Source organism: Hydra vulgaris, chromosome 13 (genome assembly GCF_038396675.1).
Source record: "Hydra vulgaris chromosome 13, alternate assembly HydraT2T_AEP".
Taxonomy (NCBI): domain Eukaryota; kingdom Metazoa; phylum Cnidaria; class Hydrozoa; order Anthoathecata; family Hydridae; genus Hydra; species Hydra vulgaris.
Window position 1 is genome coordinate 52,207,501 of NC_088932.1, and position 26,569 is coordinate 52,234,069.

Consider the following 26,569-nt stretch of genomic DNA (forward strand, 5'->3'; position numbering starts at 1 on the left):
TTGGTACAAGGTATCAGTAAATTTTAATGACTATTTTAATTAAGCCCAAAATTTGTCGATTTCCATCATTGGTAATTTTTAACCATGTATATACTTTTTCTGTTACAATAACAATTAAAATAACAATAAATGAAGATTTTTTAAATTTTAATTTTACTTTTTTGGTAAAGATTATAGTTCTAAAAGTATTTATTATACATCAGAAAAAAGTTATAATGGCATAAAAGCAGTATTTTTTTCAACTTAAATACTACTTAAAAATAACATTTTTTGTGTGCTGATATTTTTTTTCTGAAATCAAATAAATAAGCTGTACCTTGTTTTTTATTGAGACTAAGTTACATTTACTTCCTAAATAAAAAAAATGCATTTATTATATCACAGAAAAAAGTTATAAATGTATTAAAATGCCAAAAATACAGTTTTTTAAAAAGTAGGCTTCCACGCAAATCTTTTAATGCCTATAATTTAGTAATGAATAATGCAAATACATTGAAATTTTCAGATTTTTCATACTTTATTATTATTAGCATAATTTCAAAAGAAGAGTAAAATCTGTGACATAGTGCCACCAACTTGGAATGCACCAAATTTAGATGAAAAATTGTTGAATTCTACTGGAATGATCCTTAACCGAAATCGCTTACTGCTTATGTAAAAATCGCTCAAGACGTGCGTAAATCGCTCTACGCTTAACGCTTTAAAACAAGGCCTGTATATAAATACAACTCTTTGTTTTTTAGTGTTTTTTTTTTATTGTTCTTCCTGATATAAATATGTATTTATCAGAAAAAGTACAATTAATTTCAATCACAATTTCATAATTACTATTCAACTACTACTGTTTTTTTACTGAGTGCTTTTATAAAAGATCTATGTTGTTTTTTATTTTTGAAAAACTATTAAAATTTTATGTACTTATGAATTTCTAAATCATTATACAAATACTGTTATTTTATAATTATTATAAAAACCTGTTTTTGATACTGTGAAAAATCAGTGTTTATTACTAAGGAACCCTTTTTTGTTACTGGGAAGAAGGACTTTGTTACTTGAAAGCTAGATTTTACCACTGGAAAGCCAGTTGTTTCATAACATTGACATGACATAATAGTATTATAATGTGTTTCATCTTGTTTTAGAAAAGCATAAAAATTTTTATAACTGAGACATTGTTAATAAATCTTTGTTAATATCTGTTAATAAAAATGATTATTGATTTTTGATTAGTTTTATTTGATTGATAATTAGTTTCATTACTGATAATTTTTAATATAATTCTCTAAAAACTAAGTAAAAATCAGACTGTTTAAATCATACTGTTATGATAAAAACAGTAATAAAGTTACTGTTTTTGTTATAACATTAAGTTACTGCATTTTAAATTAAAAGTTTTCTTCTATTTATATATATATATATATATATATATATATAATATATATATATATATATATATATATATATATATATATATATATATATATATATATATATATATATATATATATATATATATATATATATATATATATATATATATATATATATATATATAGTGTTATTGTTTGATTTATTGAACTCTATTGTTATATCTCCTATTTTCTTTAGCTATTGAACCTATATTATCAGCAACATTATTTTTAGTAAGTAAGAAACACCTTGGCAATTATCATTTTTATCTTTTACATGTTGCACTTACTTTTTTTTTATGGAATGCTTGTGTGATAAGATAAATGTATTTTTCTATAATAGCTTTTTAAGTTTAGGATATAGTTACCTATAAAAAGCCATAATGTAAAATAGCAAAGCAAGTGTTATCACTTGCTTTGCTATTTTACATTATGGCTTTTTATAGGCAAAATGGTTATCACACAAATAACTTGCAAAAAGCTGTTTTTTCTCTGGCTTAATATTAAAAAGAATGTATAAACAGTTTTTACTATATTTATTTCATTGAACAACTTCATGGAACTAATTGCTTCTAATCATTTACTAAAAACAAAGACAAAATATATAAACTTTTATAAACTTGATATAAACTTTTATCAATTTATATTTCTACATTGTGATCTGGTTTTTTATCCTTTAACCCTTTAACAGTCCCGTGCTGCACAAAGTCCTACACATTTATATCTTGAATCATTTCGAATTTTGTGTTTGTAACATATCACACATCTTCTCTGAGCATTAATCTTTTATTATAATTTTCATTATTCATTCATCATATAAACTTTTTACCTGTTCGTCAAAAAATGTTTGCTTTTATGATAATGTTTTTTCTTATCAAAAAAACTTCCTTATCAACCATATTTAAAATTAAAGTGAACACGTTTAAAAGAGAATTATTGAAAAAAAAATGTAATTATGTAGTAATAAATTTTGTGACGATTAGACGTATAACTACTGATGAACAAGAAGGAAATACATAAAACCGTAGTATTACGCCATGGACATTTGGAAACCACTTTTAGTTTGCGTAATATTATGGCATGGTCATTTAGAAACCACTTTAAATTTAAACATTCAATGATCAATAATTTGCAATGGGACATAATAAATATTTAAGCGAAGCAGTGAATCTAATAACGGTAATCTAGTAACGGTAAGACTGTGCCACAAATTTCAATAGATATGAACATTTTGCGATCAACAGTTGGTTATACATTAAAAGTTTTTCAACAACTCAGTCATTTCCAAGTTTCAACAAAGTCAGGACGCCCAAAATCAACAACTTTTTGCCAAGATAATTTTGTAGTAAGATCGTCAAAGGCAGATCCGCGCAAGAGTGCTAAAGAAATTCATAGAGAAAAAACAGTCACATCAGTTTTCTTGCTCTTATTCAAAAGTAAAGCACCGCTTAAGACAAAACAACCTTTTTGGCCAACGTCCTGTTAAAAAACCTTTTGTTTTTGCAAAAAATCGTAAATCGTTTAGTGGTTAAAATTTGCTAAAGAACATCTAAATTGGACGGCAAACCAATGGTCGAAAATACTATGGAGTGATGAGTCAAAGTTTAATATGTTTGGTTCTGATGGTATTAAATAAATTCGACATCCAATAGGTCTTTAAAATGATGTTAAGTACCAAGTTCCTAAAGTAAAACATGGTGGTATTTCAGTAATGGTTTGGTCATGTTTTAGCCGTGATGGAGTAGGTCCAATCTATCGAGTTCAAGGCATTATGGATCAAAACATGTATAAATGAATAATCAAAGATATAATGCTGCCACATGCATAAGATAAAATGTTGTGTTGGTTGGACTTTCCAACACAACAATGATCCAAAACACACCTCCAAGCTAATCACTTTTTGTCTTAAGCAGTCAATTTTTGGCTTAAAAAAAAGTTTGTATCTTGGAATGGCCGTCACAACATCCGGACCTGAAACCAATCGAACATCTTTGGGAACATATTGAGAGAAAAATTAGTGTTCAGAAACCATCTAATCAGTATGATTTGTTTAAGTTGATTAGGCGCACTTGGGAGGAAATACCAATTGATATTTTAATTAATTTGGTTGATTCAATGCCACATAGATGTAATCCTGATGTTGAGGCAAAAGGTTTTCCAATGAAGTAGGATTATGCACAAATTATATACATTATGTAACAGAATATAACACTATGTAACATTATATATACTATTTAACAGAAATCTTCGTAAAAAATGCTGAAAATTTATCCTTTGTTGAGAAAGTTTTTTTCTTAAATGACATATTTAAGAAAAAAACTTTCTCAACAAAGTCTTAACAAAGTTTTTTTATTTTAATTTACTTCCAACAAGGCTGCAAGCAAACACTATTTAAGTTAAGAGTTACCAGAGAACAAAGAATACTGTTAAAAAGAAAAAAGATTGACAGAAGAATTTGAACCTCAAACACACTGAGTGTTTTCTCTTAGGTGCCTAATATCCGAGAAAGGATAATTATTAATTTATGGAAATTTTAACTATCAACCCCAAGCTTATTACCAATCTCCATCCCAACCCCTGTTTATTAACTTTTATCTCAAAACCAAAAAAAAAAAACTGATTAAAAATCAAAATAAAAAGTAATAAAAATCATTATTATCAACCATGCGGAAGTCTGCAAATTTTATACCAAATTTATACTGATAACAATATATTTCAAGTCTCACATTATTGGACCACTTTGGACCTCAAAAGTATTCGATTACATAAGTGAAACTTTCATTAAAAAGAGTGTTTAAATATGCCCTCATTTGAAAGCATTTTATTTGATATAACTTACTTGCAAAATAGTGTTAGTACTTAATAGTATTTGATTTTATTAAACTATGCAATAAAAAGAGACATTTTTAAATTTAACAACTTTTTTATGCTTATTAGCAACACAAAAAAAAATTTCAAATTGAAAAAAAATTTTTTAAATATTTTATTTAAAAAAAAAAAAGCTTTATATTCTGCAGCTTAGAAGCATATGACATGATAATTATACAATAATAAATGCATTTTATAAAAGTTGAATGTTTAAGTTATAAAATGGTATATAATGTAATTTTTGAAAAAGTATTTTATTTTAACTTTTGTCCACCACCTGGTCCACTGTGCAGTATAAAACTTATATAAGCATGTTAAATCCTATTGAAATTATGATAAATAGCTGTTAAAACATCATGCATTTGACTTCAAGCTACACTACAATTAAAACTGTTTTATTCTGTTGTGTAACAAATTCTTAGCCTCCCTTTGATTGATAACCCGCCATTTACTATATCTGAACTAAAATTCCTATCCCTCCTTTTATCCCCCTTTCCTTCCTTGAATCAAGCACCCAAGAGTAAGAGCAATCTAGATTAAAATTAAAGCAAACAAAATTAATAATTGATAGACTCAAAACTCACGCTTCAATCCCAAATAGATTGCACCAACTGTTGAGCAATGTCCAGCAATTATAATACAAGGTTCTACCACTGACATTCATCATGCTGATTTACATTATTTACAGCAGGAGAAACTATCAATTTTACATATTATTTGAAATATGTAATTAGAAAGTTTGATAATATCACACACAATGCAAATTAATTTTATGAAGATGCAATTAATATTCGAGTCCCATGACAACATAATTTAAAAATTTTATACAAGTGGAAATAATAACACCTACAAAGACACTGAATGAATGAAGTGAATGAGAGAACTACATGGTTGTTTTTTTCAGAGTTTGTTTGATGCCTAATCTGTTTAAACAGGTTTGGATCAAGTAATGCTAGGAGCCAAAAATAAAATACAGTTTTGCAATTGATGGAATAATATGATTTAAATATTACTTAATTATCTATTTAGCTGAAAATAAGTTTAAATACTTAAAAACTAACAAACCTTATCACATATCACATCACTCAACCTACTACTATTACATTATCGCACATTACCTTTACAAAATTTTACCTGGATTGTTATCACGAATTAGTGAACTAAATTTAAACTTTGATAGATTATTGCCATCACATCTAAAATTGAAAATTTATAAATGAAGATAAAAGTATATCATAAAAAATATTTATAATTGAATTGAATATATCAATTGTTAAATATTTTTTTATTTTATTTGAAACTCAAAAATGGGAACTAAATCATAATCTACTATAATCTACTATACTACTACTATAATCCTAAATTTTTGACGTAAGTACTATATGGGCGTCCCCTTTGCCCTTTCACAACCTAACTCACACATCAAAATGATGACAGGTTGCCAAAAACAAGTAAATCGGTTTTTGATTTATTATGTTTTTATTTTTTTCTTTAATATAATATTTTTATATAGCATTTCATAATTCAACTACTTTTTTTAGATTTTTCAAATGATGTATTTATGCAATAAGATAAATAAATACAATTATCGTTTTGTTAAATTGTTAATAAATGTGTTATAAAAATTGTTTTTTGTTTATTTCATTATATATTTATTATATACATTATATAGTGCATTTTTCTATGTCAGTGATTAGTTTTTATGTTACTAAAGACCAACCAGACCCGTACTTTACAGGTAAAACTTATTTAAAATTATTAACTAATATGAGTAGTTATTTTAGATATTATGATCTCTTTTTTTTCTATTTACTTATAAATTATTATTTTTAGCTGGCTTAATAAATATATTTTTAGCTCCCATTACCACCTCCCATAGAGATTGGTTTGTTTATGAAATAGATATGTTGGCTCAAGATTTCTTTTTTAGAAACAGAAAGTTACAGAAAATTATTACAAGAAAAGTTTTGCAATATACAGTGGAGGCATAAAGTCTTTGCCACACTGTTGGATTTTATACAACTTGTACTTAGGTTGCCTTGATATATTACTTTTTAAAGCTTTTCCTTCGGGAATTTGTCTAAATCTTTAATTGGACATCTTCCGCATTATTAATTTTCTGTAACAAAATTGAGGTTATTAACATTTTAAAAAGAAGTCTTTTCAACTTTTTTTAATTTATCTTAAAATACTAGTTTAAAAAAAACTTATTTAAAAAATGTAATTTTTTAAAAATAAATTTAACTCAAAATATATAACACTTATAAATGTTATATATAAGTGAATGGAATAATGAAAATAATGATAATAATGAAATAGTATAAATAACATAATAAAATAAATAAAATAATTTAAATTACAAAGCTAAATTTCAAGTCTAAATACAAAAAAATATATATTATCTTCAAAAGCTATCAAGAACAACCATTAAGATATTTAAGAAAAATTTATTAACAAAAAAAAAATAAAGTGTCTTTTTCATGTGTAATGAAAAAAGACATTTTAAATTTACTAATTTAAACTTAATTATTAAGATATTAACTAAAAACAACATTTTTTTTAACATTATTTATTTCCAACAAGACTGCAAGCAACCAATAGATTTGGAAGTTATTGGATGAAGTTTACAAATCAAGATGACAATTAACAAATAACTTAAAAGATAAGAAACTGTATGAATCAGGAAAACAAGATAAAGGGAGCAAATTCCAAAGAAATGTTTGAGGAAAAAAACTAGATGAATAAAAATTTTTGGAGCAATTAGGAACAGCCAAAGTAAAAGGACAAGATTTAATTGAATGACAAGTAATACAAGAATGAATTTTAGTAGATGGCACAAGAGACACTAGCTCTTTAAAACAGCATCTATTATAGTATTTATATAAGAGAAAGAAAAGCAACATCATGACAATGTGACAATGGTTGAAGGTTGGCTGCAATAGCAGGTCCAACCATGTTTACAATGCATTTTTGCATCTTGTCTAAAAGAGAAAGGGCATCATTTGAAGATCTGCTCCAGATATAGCAGCAGTATTCCATATGAGGTTGACTTTGAGATTTTTAAAGATAAAGAATAGGATCCAGAGTAAGAAAGTAGTGAGCATGATAAAGAGATGCAAACTTATCATGTGCTAATTTTGCATTCGATTTGATATATGGTTTCCAGGAAGGATCAAAAGGAAGAGTTAATCCTAGAAGACGAAGGGTAGATGACTCATCGAGTACATTACTGTTCATAACTATAGGAAGATCTAGATTGAGTTTTATTTTTGAGTTTAAGTTTACCAGCCCCTGAGAGTGCCATGCTGTAGCAGAATTGAGATTCTTTTCAAGCTCAAATGTTCCTTCCAAGCAATGAGAGAGTATTGGCTGCTTATCAAGACAAGAATAAATGGTTGTATCATCAGCATATAATGCCGACTTAGATGTTAGAATTGCTGGGAGATTTTTAATGTAAATAATAAAAAGTATAGAGCCAAGGATAGAACCTTGAGGAAGTTACAGAAGTTAACCCAGAAGTTACAGAAAATGAAGAAGAATGCTGTCTATTGAGGATAACTGAGTTGATATAGTGTCACTCTTTGTATGTTCTACCAATTAATCTTTAATAACCTTTAATAGTATCAATAATAAGGGCAAATCTGTAATTCCACCTCTTTTGTATGGTTCAGAATTTGTCACTTCACCTAAAGACAAAGCTGAATTGATTGCTAAAAACTTTACATCGATATCATCTCTTGATTCCACTAGTTGAGTTCTACTTGATAGAGCTGTTAAACTTGATGATCTATTGCTTGACATTCGAATCACTCCAGCTTCTGTATCTAACAGGGCTGCGGAGTCGGTAAACCGCTGTTCGGACTCCGACTTATCATGGACCGACTCCGACTCCCGACTCCGACTCCTCCAAAAGTCACCAATTTGTAAAAACAAATTTACTGCGTTAAAATGTTAAGATTGCCTATTTCATCGCTATAATATAAATAATCCGACCACTTAGTGCTTTAAACAATATTTATTAGAAAACAATTTCTGAACAAAAAAATTTTCTGAACTTTTGTAAATAGATCTACAATAACCTCTTATGCAGTCACTAATAAAATTATGAATTTGTCTTCAGAAATATTATTGCCTCCATCAGATCTTCTTTCATGGATGTCCTCAAATCTGATCTTATTATTTTTAGCGCAGAGAACAACCTCTTCACACTAACTTGAGTTGGTGGCAAGGCAGTAACTACTCGGGCAACTTCTCTGACCATTTCAGGATACATATCAATTGCTTGCAGTACTGTTACTTTTGATGAACGGTCAAATTGTTCCACTACTTTTAATGCACATGAAAAACTGAGTTGAAATTTACTGGCAGTCTTCTCTGATAGGGATGATTTTTTTTCTATGTGGGAACGCTTTGTACGGTCTTTATGGTCCAAATATTTCTCAAAATCAAAATCTTCATCAGTAGATGATGTTGAAGATGTGACAGTATGACCCAATTCTTCTTGTTCCTGACAGTTCTGTAACTTGTTCATTCTTACAGCTATTTCAAACAGAGCTTCTTTTCCTTTAGTCAGCTGCTGATCATCAAGAAGTATCCGATGCATTGGGTCTACATAAACAGCTGCCAAAAAAATCTTATTTTCTAATATTACTTTTTCTCTCTGTTTCATTGAAGCGGCAATGCCACTTGCAAATAACGCTCCTTTTTGAGACAGGCAAAACATCAAGTTTTTCCACTCCTTAAGGAAAATGCTTTAATTCAGATAAAACCTAATTTTTTTCAGCCAATCATTATTGCAATAATTTAGATCTTCCTATATTTATGAATGGTAATGTACTTGATGAGTCATCTACTCTTTATCTTGTAGGTTTAACTCTTACTTCTGATCTTTCTTGGAAACCATATATCAAATCGATTGCAAAATTAGCATCTGCTAAGGTTGCATCTCTTTATCGTGCTTGACACTTTTTTACTCCGGATTCTTATCTTTATCTTTATAAATCTCAAATCCGTCCTTGTATGGAATACTGTTGCCATATCTGGGGCGAATCTTCTATTGATGCCCTTTCTCTTCTAGACAAGGTGTAAAAATGCATTGTAAACATAGTTGGACCTGCTTTTGCAGCCAACCTCCAACCTTTATCACATCATCATAATGTTGCTTCTCTTTCTCTTTCTACAGATACTATAATGGGCACTGCTCTAAAGAGTTAGGGTCTCTTGTGCCATCTACTAAAATTTATTCTTGTGTTACTCATCATTCAATTAAGTCTCATCCTTTTTCTGTGATTGTTCCTAAATGCTCCAAAAACTCTTATTCCTCTAGATGAAGAAAGTGAATTCCAAGAACATCAGTTCTTTGGAATTCGCTTTCTTCATCTTGCTTTCCTGATTCATATAATTTGTAATCCTTTAAGTCGTCTGTCAATCGTTATCTTGCTCTACAATCTTCATCTTTTCTCTTCCAGCAATTTCCAACTCTAATTAGTGGTTGCTTGCAGCCTTGTTGGAAGCGAAGATGTTAAAAAATAAAAATATATATACATAAATATATGCATATACTTAAATATATAAATATCTGTATATGTTTATACAGTTATATGACATAGAGGGTTGCATAATTGTATTGTACGTCTCATTAGACGAACTGTTTGATATCACAAAAGCTAATGGAGTATAATTGTCAGCTGAAATTAAACAATTCTATTATCTACAAGTAGAAAGTAAAAAAAAGAGAAAAAAATTACCGAAAAAAATCCATCTACATCAGTATCATACAATCTCTCAACTAATGATAGTGATAAAGAGTCAGATAAGTCCTCACCCAGTTAAAACTGGTGCCATTGCAATGATTTTTAAATATCACTTTGTTTGTGTTTATCTTTAGTTTTATCAGAAGTTAATGAGTTGTTTTAAAATAGTGTCTTGTTTTAAAAGGCATTTCTTTGAATACATAAATTTTGCAGTAGACGTAAACATGCTTTTTTAGTTATGCAAAGAAAAACTATTTTATATTAGGTTTTAATAAATGTTCAAGTTGCAAATACTTTCTTATTTATAAATATTTATTGAAAATGATTTAAGTTATTTTAAACATTTAGTAACTATATTTAAGTAATTTTAATTTTAGTAGTTATTAAATGTTCATTAATAGAAACAATTTTTTGATCAATAGTTACAAATAGGGTAGTATTTGCAAAATTAAAATCATAGTAATTACACCTATTAAATGCTTACATCTTCTATTCGAATAGTTATGTCTATATATAATAATAGATTATATATATCTATATATAATATAATATTTATAATAATTATATAATATAATATTGTTTGATCAATATTTGCAAATATTTCCAAAATTAAAATCATAAGTAATTACACCTATTAAATGCTTACGATTTCTATTCAAATAGTTCTATTCATAATATATTCTAATAACATAATATATTATGTATATATTCAATTAGTTTTTTTCTATAACTACTTGAACTAAAATATAAGCATTAAATATGCGTATTTACTATTTAATTTTCATTTTGATTTAAATGTTAGCTATTTCAGGCCTTGTTTTAAATAAAAACAGCTTAGCACAGTAGCTCATCATGATTTTGAGGTCATACTAGAGTTCATAAAAATATCAGATAATTAAGATATTACAAAAGTACTTTGTTTAATTAAATTTAAAAAAAAAACATTAATTAAATAAAAACATTCTGAAAAAGTCATCAAGTTAAAAAATTTTGATTTTGATTCACACTGAATAATTTTTGATTTTTATAAAAGCTAATTTTTTAAATGATGAATGGCCAGAAAATGAGAAATGTCTGAAGAAAAATGATCTGAAATATTCACATTCACAGTGGCAAGAAAAATATTTAAATAGCAAAATAAATTTCAATGTTTTTACTTTATCAGTATAGCATTTTTAAAAAAGAAGGAAAAAACTGGAAATGTGGTCAATCAAAAAATGATTGAGACATTATCAAATTCTATTTGCCACCAAAGACAAAAAAAGTAGAGTGTCTATTTTGTTTATCTTTTTTTATATTTATAAAAAAGAGTTCATAAAAATTATGAGAACTCAACAGTTCATACTTTAATTGTCCATGATCCTTTGCAAAGATTAGCTGAAACCCCTGATCAATGTTTTCTTAAACAAATATGAATTGATTGTTGAAACGTGAATTGATTGTTGAAAAGGAAGACCAAAATAGTCGAAGACACTTTAGAAGTGAATTATGGTAAACAACATTACACTTTTACCTATGTTTTTTAATAAAATCAAATGCACTTAGATATTGACAAAATTACTTAGTTGACATCAAAATATCAAATTATTAATGATTATTAACATGAATAAAATGCAAAATTATGCATAGCAACCACAGAAATTCAAATACAAAATATTATGACAATATAAACAAGTCCAATGAATTAAATACAACTGATTTCAACAGAAATTCTTTGGAAATGCCTAATCATTTTATAATTTTGTAATTTAGGTCTCAAATAGAGGTGTTTATATCTGTATGAAATTGATATTTAAAGAATGATGCAAAAGAACTCAAAATAAAATTCAAAAAAGAACAACAATAATTCCTCCTTATAATTGGGTTGGGATGACACATTATGATCATTAGAGAAGTATTAAAACATCGCAATTAAAGACATTCTTCAACAACAAAATTGCAAATAAACGGAACTTGTAACAAGAAGAATTAGTCAATTTAAAATCTATATATGAGTTTAATCTTTTGCCCACCTGGTGGTCTGAAAACAGACCCCCAAAAGGAAATTGGAATATATTGCCAATGGTTCACTGGATTTACTTCAAATTTTGAGTAAAAAATCCTGAAAATGCACGGAAATGATATCAAACAAACCTGATCAATTTAGACACTTGTAAACATTGAGTTTTAACTTTCAAAGTTCATAAAATAGAAAAATAAAATGGCTGACAAACCAAGATGCAGTGGATGTGGAAAGAACATTCATAATACTTCTAAACATTGAAATTTGCGTTTACAAGAGGTCCTGGAAGCAGTACTTGACTCCACAAAAAGAAACAAGTGATGATGAGTGTTTTGTAGATTCTTTGGATAAAAGTAGTGAAAATGCAGAATAAGTTAAACCAATTTTCATAGCCAAAAAAAAATTTTAATTTTTTTCAAAATAAGCCCAACTTAATGCATATTAGTAAGATAAGCTTTTTTTTTCAATTTTTTTTTTTTTTTATAACTTTTTCAGATTGCTCCAAGGGGTTGAGTATCAGAAAAATATAGGTTTATTTTAATGTTCCTATACTTGTTAGTTTAATAAACCTTTGATACAATTTAACTTTTTAGAAAATTAATTTCTAAACCTTTATTTATAAAAATTTTTAATAGAACACAAAATAAATGTTCCTTCTTTTTAAAAATAAAAGAAATAGAAAGGTGTATAAAATAGTTATTTTAACCTTCTTTTTTTTTTTAATTTTTGCGTCACATGTAGCTAAAGATTTTATTGTTAATTGATTGCTCATAGATAAGGCGTATCTACTAACTTGAATTACACCAAATACCACTACATTAACTGTAATAAAAATGTTATAATATTGAGATAAAAAAGAAACCAAGAACAATATTTATTAAATATTTTATTTAGGTTGGTCTGCTATTTATGAGAGGCCTGACTGGACATCTAATTTATGCTTGCATACAATAAACATTTTAAAGGTTTTATGAGCTACTTATATTATAATTTTACATTTTCTTTCAAAAAACCTTAATATGGAATAAACAAAAGAATTTGTTATTATCATATAAAATTGTTTTTTATGAAGAAATTTAAAAATTATAAAAAATAAAATCATCAGAATATTTTTTTAATTAAATAATTGAAAGGATTATGTAAAATAAAGGATTTTACATACATTACAACTAAATTTACAATAAATTACAACTAAACATTACATACATTACAACTAAACATTTCATACATTACAACTAAATTTTGGTTATTGAAAAGGATTTTACATACATTACAACTAAAAATGGTTTGCTTGATTATTGAAAAATCAAAGAATTGAGATGCCCATATAGTCATCACTACACTCATCCCTTACAGCCAGCACCTTATAGTCATCACTACACAGTATTTAGAATGCTTGTCACTCACAATAAGGTAAGATAATATTATAAGAGAATAAGGTAACAATGGATTATATGGATTGATGAACTGATACATGGATTGATGAATTGATACATGGATTGAACAATATATAGATACATAGGTTAAAAGGGAATTTTTGCATTTATTCTCATTTTACCTATATTTTGCTCACACACATATGACTTAACAAGAGATAAAGCTTTTATTCTATTTTAGGCAAAAATTGGATTTTCAGGACAAAAAGGAACCTGAAGAACTTATCTAAATTCAAAAAAAAAGATTATTTTTTATTAACAGATACTTTTTATTAACATACTCAGACAAATCAAATAATTTAAATTTTTTTTAAATCACTCCACTATAATGAAGACCCTGTTTCTGTGCGACTTATCTCGGAAGAGCCCTGTTCAAGAGATAGCTGGCTGCCTTTAGATCTAAGTTTTTGTTTCTTTACCTTTATATATTGGTACTTGACCTACTGTAAAACTTAAGATAAAGATGGTGAAGTGTATGCTGTGATGTTGAACTGTCCGATTGCTTAAAGTTCCAGATCTATTTGATGGTGGAGCCAACACATTTGAATGTATTTGACATTTTCACATTGATTGGTATTTGACCTATTGTAAAACTATTTGACAGTTATCATACTATGGTTTGAATCGCAAATCAGTGAAATTGCACGAAAAGTCTTTTATAGAATATTTAAACATGACTATTGTAAACAGTATGCTATTATAATTATGTTTCCTGAATTTGAGAAGAAGAAATAAGCCCATAAAAAATATAGGGAAATGTTAGTTCATGAAGTGGTTCAATGCTATCTTTACCTTAAAGTACAAGACAGGTAATCCGAGTTTGGAATAAAATACTGTATCAGCAATTGATGTTTTGGATGCTACCAGATTGACAGGGAAATACTTCTAGAAAAATCCTAGAAGAAAGTGCAGTTTGCATGCTTACTACTAATCTAATAAGTAAGAATCGCTAATCCGCATTAGCAATAAGCCACATTACAAACGTAATGTTATTTATTGCAAGAAATGTAAAAAAATGTGGGAGAATTGTTTTTAAGGCTTTCATGCTAAAAGTAAAATATAGAACCTAATTTCTGATTTCATTCATCATTTTGTTTCACTTTTATTGATTAATAGCATATTATACCACAATGTTATTATTATCATACATCATTAGTAATCTTTATATATTTTTTCTAAATTTTTATGTTAACATTTTTTCAAATATTTCAATAATTAAATGATGAAATCCCGAAATGTTTTTTTTGTTCAATTACTGAGATGTGTCGCTGGAATAAATGAGAAGCTTAAATCTTGAACAACATTTTATAAGTGTCAAAAAAAACACTTGAAAGAAATATTTTTTCAACATTTTTATGGCTTTACTTAAATAATTTCTGAGAAAAAAGAAATATGATTTAATTATTATATTTTTGAACATTTTAATTATTGGTATCATTGTAATCATAGGCTTTGGTATCAGCATAGACCACAAATGTGCAATCATTTTTTATTTGATTAATGGAGTTTTTTAACTTATGATAAAACCAATGCATAAGGAAATAAAAAAAAAAAGCAAACAATTTTTAAATAGAAAACAGCATTAAATGAGAAAGTTTACTACTACTATTTTTGGCAACTTCGCTTTTGTGGTCAAAATAAATTTGCCATTATATATTTAAATATAACAAAAAGAGTAATATAAAGGGGTAATTCTGCATCAACTCACCCAGTCTATTCATAACCATGAGTCATTTTTGTTTCATAATTTGATACATGATTTTTATTTATAATAAAACATTGCATTCAAAAATTCAAGTAAAAATGTTTAGTAGTTAACGAGACGAGGCAATTTTAATATTGACTTTATATTAAAATTGCCATACCTGATCATCTACTAAACATTTTTATTTGAATTTTTGAATGCAATTTTTTATTATAGTTTTTTAAAATGTCTAACTTTGCCTGTTTTTCATGACTTAAAAAAAATGTCTTTCTTAATAAAATAAGAAATAATTATGACGGAAATATAAAAATAATCATTAACAATGCTTTTTTGGATGCAGAACTCAATAAATGTACTTATAAAGCTGAAAAATGAAGGAAACATGCTTAAAAATTAATAAAATAACTAGTTTATATGACCAATTTTAGGGCCCAATAACTAAAAAGATCATGATGAGTAGTTCTTTAACAGGACAAATATCACACTATGCAAGCATACATTCTTAGTTTTTCACTGAGCAACTTTCAGCCTGAAAGTTTCGGTGACTTTCAATTTTTTAAGTTATATTATTTATCATTTCACTGTGTGCAACTTTTTGCTTTTTTTTTTTGATGATTTTGAATGAGATTTTAGAAAAGGTATATTAAAATTTTGGAGAACTATGTTGATCTCCTGTCTTTTTAATTTGAATGATGATATTACAAAATCCTCATCATCCTGTTCACCCTGACTTTGATTTACTTTGTTTGAGTATCAAATAGATCACAACAAACTTTCTGACATATAAGATACATTTTTACTACTTTTTAGTATGCCTTTTACATAATACTGTTAAGTTTCATAATTTAATGTTGGGTCATTCCAGCTCAATTCAATTTATGCTCGACACCATGCCATTTCAGATTTTGATGATTTTCGGAATACAAGCTCATATTAATGAAAGAAAACTTTACTCCAAACTTAAGTGTCTGACCCCTTACGGAGTCCGTTTACTTTTTAAGCTAGTTACATTACACAATTAGCTTTATTTTATGAAATACTTGCTCAATACTGTTGAAAATTTGTACCTTACTATTTACTAGAAGGAGGAACTTAAAAATGATACCTAAAACACTAAAAAATTAAAGCTTCTTTATGAAAATTCAAATTCAAAATGGTGTAACACTTTTTATATGTTTTTTGATGCCCTGTACAAAAAAAGTATATCTTGAGATGCCTAAAAGATTTGATTCTGAAAACTGTTTTTATAGTTCTATATATAACAAATTCCTTATTACAAAAAAACTGCAGAGATTTTCGGTTTTCTTCTTTGAATCTGATTTATTTGCATTTAAAGTTTTGTAAAAAAAATCTAAGGAAAATTGTTATTTAATAATGAAAATAAAGTTATATACATTTATTTTTTGCATTTTTCCTAAAAAGATTTTAGAATTTCAGGTACAGTTCTAATATAAAAACTTGTTTGCATTTCACATTAAAGATCTTCACTTTATATAACCTTCATGTTTATTGAAGGATTTTCTATTTATAAACCTTCAAATAATTATTTTAAAAATATTTCTTACAGAACTCAAAAATAATATAAAAATATTAATGATAAAGAAAGATGTTCAATTGGATTAATAAATAAAGAAAGTTGTATAATAAAGAAAAGATATGTCCATAATGTATAATTAAATTGATGTCATTTAAGGATGATGGACCAGGAAAACCGTCTTGCAGCCAAATTTATGAAGATGAAGATAATGAACTTCTTAGATCTAAATTCTTTTTTGACAGCTATGAACATAAGGTCTCTCAAAACGCATGCGTGAATAGTCACTCAAGAAATGCTCTCAGTAAAAAGATACCATTACATGTTCAAAAAACAGTAAAGTTATATTTTTCATAGACTTTAAATAAAGATCCTGATCAGTTAAACCAAGAAGATTCCTTCAGTAAATTGTTTAAGGAAGTTAAATGTAAAGCAAATAATATGAATATACTTATAGCAAAAATTAAAGAAATAATGTTAACTTTCAAATGGAATAAGAAAAATTAATTATTACTAATTCGAAAACCTTGGTCTAAAAAATGTCTAGAAAAAAAATTTAGTGTTACTAATTATATGGTGCAAATATCATACAAACTGCTGCTGAAAAATGGTATATTACCTTTCCCTGAAAAAATTAAAAGGAAAGGAAATATCGCATTTGTACGTATGTCCATTTACTGAATGCTAAGTTTAAAACCAGTTATCCTGATATAAAGACTTGTTTTTCTCACTTTTACTCAAATTGTCTAAAATGGTGCATTAGTGTGAGCATCTGGTTAATAATTAGTGCAGTCAAAGGTTTATCATGAACTTATTGATTTTTTTGTAGTAGGGCTAACAAGAATCGCATGTTACACTGTTGCCCGTTGTGTCCAGAAGATTCTATATTAAGACATCTTGAAAATGAGTTCTACTCTCAAGAAGATATTGATGAAGATCATGGTTATTGTATAAATTACAAACAATGGAAGACAACAGACCGATCTGAGCTGGTAAGTCTAACAAAAATCAAGTAGCTTAATTAATACTTTAATAAATAAGTTACAAAAACTTACTGTTCATTCTTACATTGCAAAACATTCTTACATTGCTGATTTTTTATAGAAATTAGAAAATGAGTTAAGTAGTACTGAGGTCATTGTTTTTTGTGTTTTTTCAGAAAATTATGAGTTTGTTGTACAAGATAAAGTACAAATTTTTCACTGTAACAAAATTCAAGCAACATTGCATCCTACATTAGTTTATTATAAAGTAAATAATGTCCTCAAATGTGTATCAATATGTTTTATCTCAGATAATTTACTGCATGATGTAGATATGGTATATCATGCAATGAAGTTAACAATGGAACATATTAAAAGCAATACTTCTCATCAAATAGAAACTGTTAATTACTTTTCAGATGGGTGTGCTGGGCAGTACAAAATTGTGAGCATTTTATAAATATATGCCACCATGAGCAAGATTTTGCTACAAAATGTACATGGTATTTCTTTGCAACAAGTCATGGTAAATCACCCTATGATGGTATTAATGGGACTGTTAAAAGACTAACTTCAATTGCTAGCCTTCAATAAGCAACAACAAATCATACTTACAGCATCTGGAATATTTTTTTTTTACCAAAATAATATCATATCATAGGAATAAGTTTTTGATATGTATCTAAGGAGTCAAACAAAGATTTTTAACAAAAACATTACCAAGCACCCACAGCTATCATATAACAAAATATTATTTAGTTATCTGAACTTATATTTTCAGTTATGACTATAATATAAAGTTTCTCTTTTTAACTTTGTTTAAAATATTATTATAAAAAGATAGTATATATACATACTATATACATTAATAATATCTTACACATAAAAATTAACTTACAACTACAAACCTAATCCATTAAATCCTATACATTATCATTTCAGTTTTGCTTTATAATTTTAATTTGTTGCTCTACCATTTTGTTTGCATTATCTCTATATGCTTAGAAACTTCGAATAGACTTATATGTAATTCAAAAATATTAATTTATGAAATATGATATTAAAACAATCCTGCAAACTTTGCAAAAAAAATGTATCTAAAAACCATAGAGTCATCCAATGTGACTGCTGCTTTTCTTGGATTCACACAAAGTGCAATCAAATCAAAAAGCATACATATAACATTATCTCCAATGATTCTTTAGAATGGTATTGCTCTGACTGTATTTCCGAAAATATGCCATTTAGTACCCTTTCCAATCAAGAACTTAAACTTACACTTTCATGCAAGAATCTTCCACTAAAGCTATTAAAATCTCTTGAATCTCCTGCTCACCTAAAAAGTCTATATAGAGATATGAATAATGTATATAATCCAACTATTAATTGTAAATATCTTGATGTTACTGAATTCAATAATTCTTTAAATCCTGATACTGATATATATCTTCATCTCAATATTGCTTCCTTACCACAACATATCAGCAATCTCCGTAGCCTTATTGGCACTCTTAGCACTTCCCCTATGGTGATAGGAATTACTGAATCAAATTTATATATAAAAGACTCAAATATAACTGATATTACCATCAATGGATTTAACACTGAACATTGCCCTACTGAGTCAAAAAAAGTTGGGGCTCTTCTTTATCTAAGCTCTAATCTTAACTATGTAGTTCGTGATGATCTTACAATCTATGTCTCGAAATTTCTTGAATCAGTTTTTGTTGAAGCTATCAACCCTCATAAAACCAATACTTTAATTGGCTGCATATATCATCATCCAACTTTAAATCCAAAACAATTCATTGCAAACCATTTAACATCTTTACTTGAGAAATTAGGTTATGAGAAAAAAAACATTATATTAATGGGTGATTTCAACATGGATTTAATTAATTATAGAGAATCTTCTATTGTTTCTAATTATCTCCAAACATTATGCTCTTGCTCGCTTCTTCCAATCATTATACATCCAACACGTATAACCTCAAAAACCAAAACTCTCATTGATATTATTTTTATAAACTCCTATTCTCCTAAAACAATCTCTGGTAATCTAACAGTTTCTATTTCAGACCACATGGCCCAGTTTCTCTGTATTCCTGGTATTACACCAAAAAAAAAGAATATAAAAATCTCTAGAAGATGCTTTAAAAACTTTGATACTGACACCTTTATACAAGATATATCTAGTATATACTGGGAGGTGCAAATAAAAGACGTCGATATAAATAAAGCAATGTTAAGTTTTTTAAATACATTTGAAAAGGTTCTAGACAGGCATGCTCCATACAAAGTTTAAAAAAAAAAAAAATTAAACTTAAATCTAAACCATGGATAACTGCTGGTATTCTTAAATCCATCTCAACCAAAAATGTCATTTATAAAAAATTTGTTAAATCAAACAATACTAATACAAGAAATCTACTCTTTGATAAATTTAGGTTATAATAAAATAAGCAACTTACTTAAACAATCCAAAAAAATGCATTATATTTCCTTTTTCAACAACAACCTAAACAGCATTAAGAGAACTTGGAAAGGAATAAAAGAAATTATCAACATCAGACCTACAATATACAATAACTCTTTCAAATATAATTTGGTTCTAGCTTATTGATGTTATTGTTGTTGTTTTGTTGATTACTTTGCTTTTTTTTTTTTTTTTTTTAACAATGTTTTGAAGTATTTTTTTGTTATAACCATTTTCTGTAAACATTTCTGTTAGAAACTTTAATTCATGATTTATGTGTTCTTTACTGCATAATGCAAAAGCTCTTTGGATAAAACCTTTAAATACACCATAAATTATTTTTGGATCGTGACAAGAATGCGGCTTTATTTGCACATTAATTATTGCATCTTTGCGATAGATATTAAAAAGATATGTTCCGGATTTGTTATTTGTTATTGAGAGATCGAGAAAATTTATTGCATGTGAATCACTTTCTTTTTCAATTGTATATTTGATATTTGTGTGTTGATTATTTAACAAGTTGAGAAAACGTTCTGATTCTGCCTCATTTATAAAACAGGAATGGATATCATCTACATACCTTTTAAATGATTTTACACATATTGGTGGTGTAAGATATTGTGCCTGTAGTAACGCTTTTTCTTCATAATGTTGTAGAAAACTCTCTGCCATTACTACCATTAATGATAAACCTATAGGACCAGCATCTTCCAATGTGTGTATGTTGCTTTCATGTAAAAAATAACAATTTGACAAACACAAATCTAAAAGTATTTTTATTTCTGAAAAAGATAATTTTGATTTAAAGACTGTTACGGAGTTGTTCTAATAAAACTTTCTAAAAAATCCTAATGAAAGTTCTTTTTTCTTTAAGCCAGTGATTGAAGTTGAGGTATCGAGTCTCATTATGAAACTTCAAAACAAAAAATGTCTGGGCCCAAACAGCCTTCCCACATTTATTCTTAAACTTATTCCAAACCAAATCTCAAAGCCACTATCCATAATTATGAATAACTCATTTAGAAATGGAATTTTCCTAGATCTCCTTAAGATAGCTAAAGTGACACCAATACATAAAAAAGGTTCTCTACTGAATTACTCTAATTATTGCCCAATCTCTCTTATCTCAAATATAAGCAAACTGTTTGAGAAAGCTATGCACAATAGACTCTACAACTTTCTGGAGAAATTCAAGTGTCTTTATAAAAATCAGTATGGGTTTAGAAACAATCATTCAACAACTCATGCACTAATTGATATAACTGAAAAAATTAGAACAGCATTTGACAATAAATTGTTTGCATGTGGTGTTTTTGTTGATCTCCAGAAAGCCTTTGATACAGTTGATCATTCCATTCTTATCAGAAAGTTGGAGTATTACGGTATCAGAGGCACAACACTCCAATTTACTTTTCTTCTTATCTTCAAAATAGAACACAATTTGTTTCTACTAATGGGATAAAATCTGAATTAATAAAATTAACAAATGGTGTTCCACAAGGGTCTGTAATAGGACTATTACTTTTCCTTCTCTTTATTAATGATCTTAATACCTCTCTGAAGTTTTCCACTGCTTACCACTTTGCTGATGACACCAATCTGCTTTTAATAAACAAATCACTTAAAAAGATAAACAAAAATATAAACCATGACTTAGCGAATCTACTCCAGTGGCTTCTATCTAATAAATTATCACTTAATTCCAAAAAAACTGAAATTATTATCTTTAAATCAAGTCAAACAAAAATTAAAAAGCACCTGAATTTCAGATTAAGTGGTCAAAAAATAGATACTGTGAATTTTAATAAGTATCTTGGTATCAAAATTGATTCTAATTTAAGTTTTGCATTCTATCTTCAAGACTTAGCACTTAAACTGAGCAGGTCCAACGGTATGTTGGCCAAAGTTCAACATTATCTTAATCTTGAAACGCTTCTTAACATATATCATGTGGTTTTTGAGTCTCATCTTAGATATGCTTGTCAAATATGGGGACAAACCCAATCTCTAACACTTAAAAGATTATCTCACCTCCAAAATAAAACCCTAAAAATAATCTATTTTCAGCATTTTAACTCTGAGCCAAATATCATCTACTACATATCAAAGATACTTAAGTTAAAAGACCTTGTTCAACACTCCAACTGTTTATTTGTTTGGAAACAGCAACATAAAACCATTCCTCCTCCATTTACTGATTTTTTTACTTATAAAAAAAATACTTGTTACCAACTTCGATCAGTAAAAAGCTTCAAATTATCTTTACCTAAACATAGAACTGTTTGTTATGGACATGAATCAATTAAATATCAGAGCATATGCACATGGAATAGTCTCCCCTCACAGTTAAAATCTCTCCCTACATTTTCCAAATTCAAAAACAGTGTATTTATTTTTTTATTAAACAAGTATTCTTCCTAATTTCTATGCTACTCTACTAAAATTCTTTTCTACTACTTTCTTCATTTCAATACTGATTTATTACTACTACTACTTGCTCTTTCTTAACTTTTTCTCAAATTAATATCACTATTCTATCTCCAACTCTCACTATTATAAATATTGCTATTTTTTAATATTGTTATTATTATTATTGTTGCTATTGTTGTTATTATTACTATTAATATTATTGCTATCATTACTATTATTATTATTACTATTATTATTATTATTATTATTATTATTATTATTATTATTATTATTATTATTATTATTATTAATAGAATTGTTATCTTTATCGTTTGTTATATTATTATTTTGATTATTATTACCAATAACTAAAGTTTTTATTATTATTATTACTGCATTATTTACAATGTTGTTACTGTATATTATTATAATTATTATTTCAATTAGGTTTATAAAAGTCTTTTATTCTAGATAGATGTATAAAAGTAATTTGAATTTTGTCCTAAATTATCAAACATCTTACTTAATCATTATTCCAAAAGTTTTTGTTTAAGTATTGTACTGTTTTACGTTTTTTTTTAGTTTGGTGTTTTTGTTTCTTATTATGGTGTTTACTTAAAATTAGTACTTGTACTATATGTAAATTAATTTGAAAAATACATTAATTTGATTATCACAATTTCATTCCAACAAGTAACACAAAAATTAGAACTAAAGTTGTTTCTGAACAAAGTGAGTATTCGTTTGTTTTTAATATTCAAACTGATTTTAAAACAAATAAGATAATTTGCTTGGTATAACTTTTCCTCCTTAGTTTTTGGTGGAAAGTTTTTAATGTAGCAATATTTTAAACCTTTTTCGATTCCTTCTTTAGCATAATGTTTTGCACTGATAGATATTGTTAACCTTTGCTTATATATATCAAAATGTTAATTTGTTATAATTCCAATAAGACTTTACCAATTAATGAGATTATACAAGTGAACTTTATATAAACTATACAAAATTTAATGAACAAATACGCACCAATTTCACACTTGGTCAGCTTTTATATAAAAACAAAACAGGATGTGTGTTTTAGTAGTTAATTTCATATCAAATTATGTAAGACTTCCTTAAATATAACATTATGGTTGTGATATATATTTGAAATTATAGTTCTATATATTTTTGTTGTTTTTCAATTTCGAATTTTGTGACAAGCAAGATAATAATTAACTAAAAATTTTAAAATAAAAATAAAAATAAAAAATTAAACTTTAGAAGCTGACCTAAGAAATGTAAATATAACTAAAAATGTAAATTAAAGGAGATAAATTCATACCGTAATTCTTTTTGTTTACTATTCAAAAGTGAAGCCACATACTTGTAGATATATTCATTATCAGATTTTGTTTTATCTGTTTGCATCCAGACAAAACCCTGTAAAAAGTAATTACACTTAATATTCAACAAACTTTTGAAAATGAGTGAAAAATTACTGCAAAACGCTGTCAATGTTTAAAAAAAAAACTTAATTAAAAACATATTAACAGAATGAAAATAATAAACACACTCTATCATCCCTAATGAATTTTTTTTTTTTTAATTGTTTGAAGTTTGGATCAATTTAAATTGAGTTTTCTCAAAAACCACTAGATCAATTGTAATTATTTTTTAATATAATGATACATATAAGTGTGTTAGTGTAGTTTTGTTTACATCTGTATAGTTTTCCAAAATTAACTTTTGAAATTGTTATAAAACATAAGAAGAACAAAACCGTGAACAGAAAATTGGGGAGTGATGGAAAATCAAGATTTATCACCAAAATGAAGGCAAAATTAATAATGTACTAATTACATTGAAATTTGATTCAGTCACAAGATTTAGCAACAAAATTTAAATGCAGTACATCTTTAGTTCAAAGAGTATTTAAAAAGAAAACCTGAAAAAATATTATAAGAAAAAGATATCAAAAATGTAACTGATGATGAAATCAAGGCATAAATTTAAGTAAATTTTTAAAATGGACATGCTAAAACTTGCTTAAATTAATGCTGAAAAAAAACTTGTGCATTTTAGAAGACAATGGACTTCTAAAATGCACAAGTTTTTTTTCTCAATTCTTCCAGGCAATCAAAACTGTTATCAGACAAAACATTACAAATTCAATGACAAATTTAAGTCGGACAAATTTAAGTGCAGAGTTGAAAAATTTGCTTTTAAGTTCCTTGTATGGCAGGCTAATTGCAGTTGAAGTTTTAAAATCTCTCCTTTCATAACAAATTAATCTAGAAAATCAGATCTATGTATTACTAAATGCTCGGAAAAACAACTTCTTCTAATTAAAAAACACAAACAATCAACCATATTTTGGCCAGATCAGAATTAATCGACTTTTCCATAAAAGTAATAGAGTGGTATAAAAAAAGCTGTTCCAAAAAGTTGCCAATCCATTAAACTATCCTGAATAGTGAGTAATTGAATTTTACTTAATCAATGAAAAACCTTTTGATTAATGAATGAAAAACTTATTAACTCATATGCAAAAACTATTTAAAAAATTGTAACTTTAAAAAACTGGTACTTAAAATGCTTAAAATTGCTTGAGATTGAAGATGACATATATATATGGGTTATATTTATGATTGATATATATATATATCAATCATAAATATAAACAAAAAATACAATATCAATCATAAATATAAAACAAAAATACTAGTTACTTTCCCCTATATATATATATATATATATATATATATATATATATATATATATATATATATATATATATATATATATATATATATATATATATATATATATATATATATATATATATATATATATATATATACATATATATATATATATATATATATATATATATATATATATATATATACATATATATATACATATATATATATATATTTTACCTTTAATTAAAGTTGGAAGTTACTGGAAGAGAAAAGATGAAGATGGTACAGCAAGATAACGATTGACAGACGACTTAAAGGATTGCAAATTATATGAATCAGGAAAGCAAGATGAAGGAAGCAAATTCCAAAGAGCTGATGTTCGAGGAAAAAAACTAGAGGAATAAGAGTTTTTGGAGCACTTAGGAACAGTCACAGAAAAGGATGACACTTAATTAAATGACGAGTAACACGAGAATGAATTTTAGTAGATTGCAAAAAATTATTTTTTTGCAATAATAATTAAAAAACACAAACAATCAACCTTATTTTGGCCAGATCAGAATTAATCGACTTTTCCATAAAAGTAATAGAGTGGTATAAAAAAAGCTGCTCCAAAAAGTTGCCAATCCATTAAACTATCCTGAATAGTGAGTAATTGAATTTTACTTAATCAATGAAAAACCTTTTGATTAATGAATGAAAAACTTATTAACTCATATGCAAAAACTATTTAAAAAATTGTAACTTTAAAAAACTGGTACTTAAAATGCTTAAAACTGCTTGGGATTGAAGATGACATATATATATGGGTTATATTTATGATTGATATATATATATATATCAATCATAAATATAAACAAAAAGTACAATATCAATCATAAATATAAAACAAAAATACTAGTTACTTTCCCCTATATATATATATATATATATATATATATATATATATATATATATATATATATATATATATATATATATATATATATATATATATATATATATATATATATATATACATATATATATATATATATATATATATGTATATATATATATATATATATATATATATATATATATATATATATATATATATATCTATATATATGTATATATATATATATATATATATGTATATATATATATATATATATATATATATATATATATATATATATATATATACATATATATATACATATATATATATATATATATATATATTTTACCTTTAATTAAAGTTGGAAGTTACTGGAAGAGAAAAGATGAAGATGGTACAGCAAGATAACGATTGACAGACG

The 26,569-nt window shown here is 26.4% G+C and overlaps 1 protein-coding gene across 2 annotated transcripts in view; it reads right to left on the minus strand.

The window, feature by feature from the left end:
• Positions 1-26,569, minus strand: part of LOC136090309 (stimulated by retinoic acid gene 6 protein-like) — a 113,818-nt gene that overhangs the window by 54,922 nt on the left and 32,327 nt on the right. For both annotated transcript variants that reach the window (XM_065816729.1, XM_065816728.1), the window contains exons 9-10: positions 23,903-24,000; positions 5,412-5,473 (exon numbers count right to left, since the gene is read on the minus strand). In XM_065816729.1, coding sequence (XP_065672801.1) covers positions 5,412-5,473; positions 23,903-24,000 — 160 coding nt within the window. The remainder of the gene's footprint in view (positions 1-5,411; positions 5,474-23,902; positions 24,001-26,569) is intronic.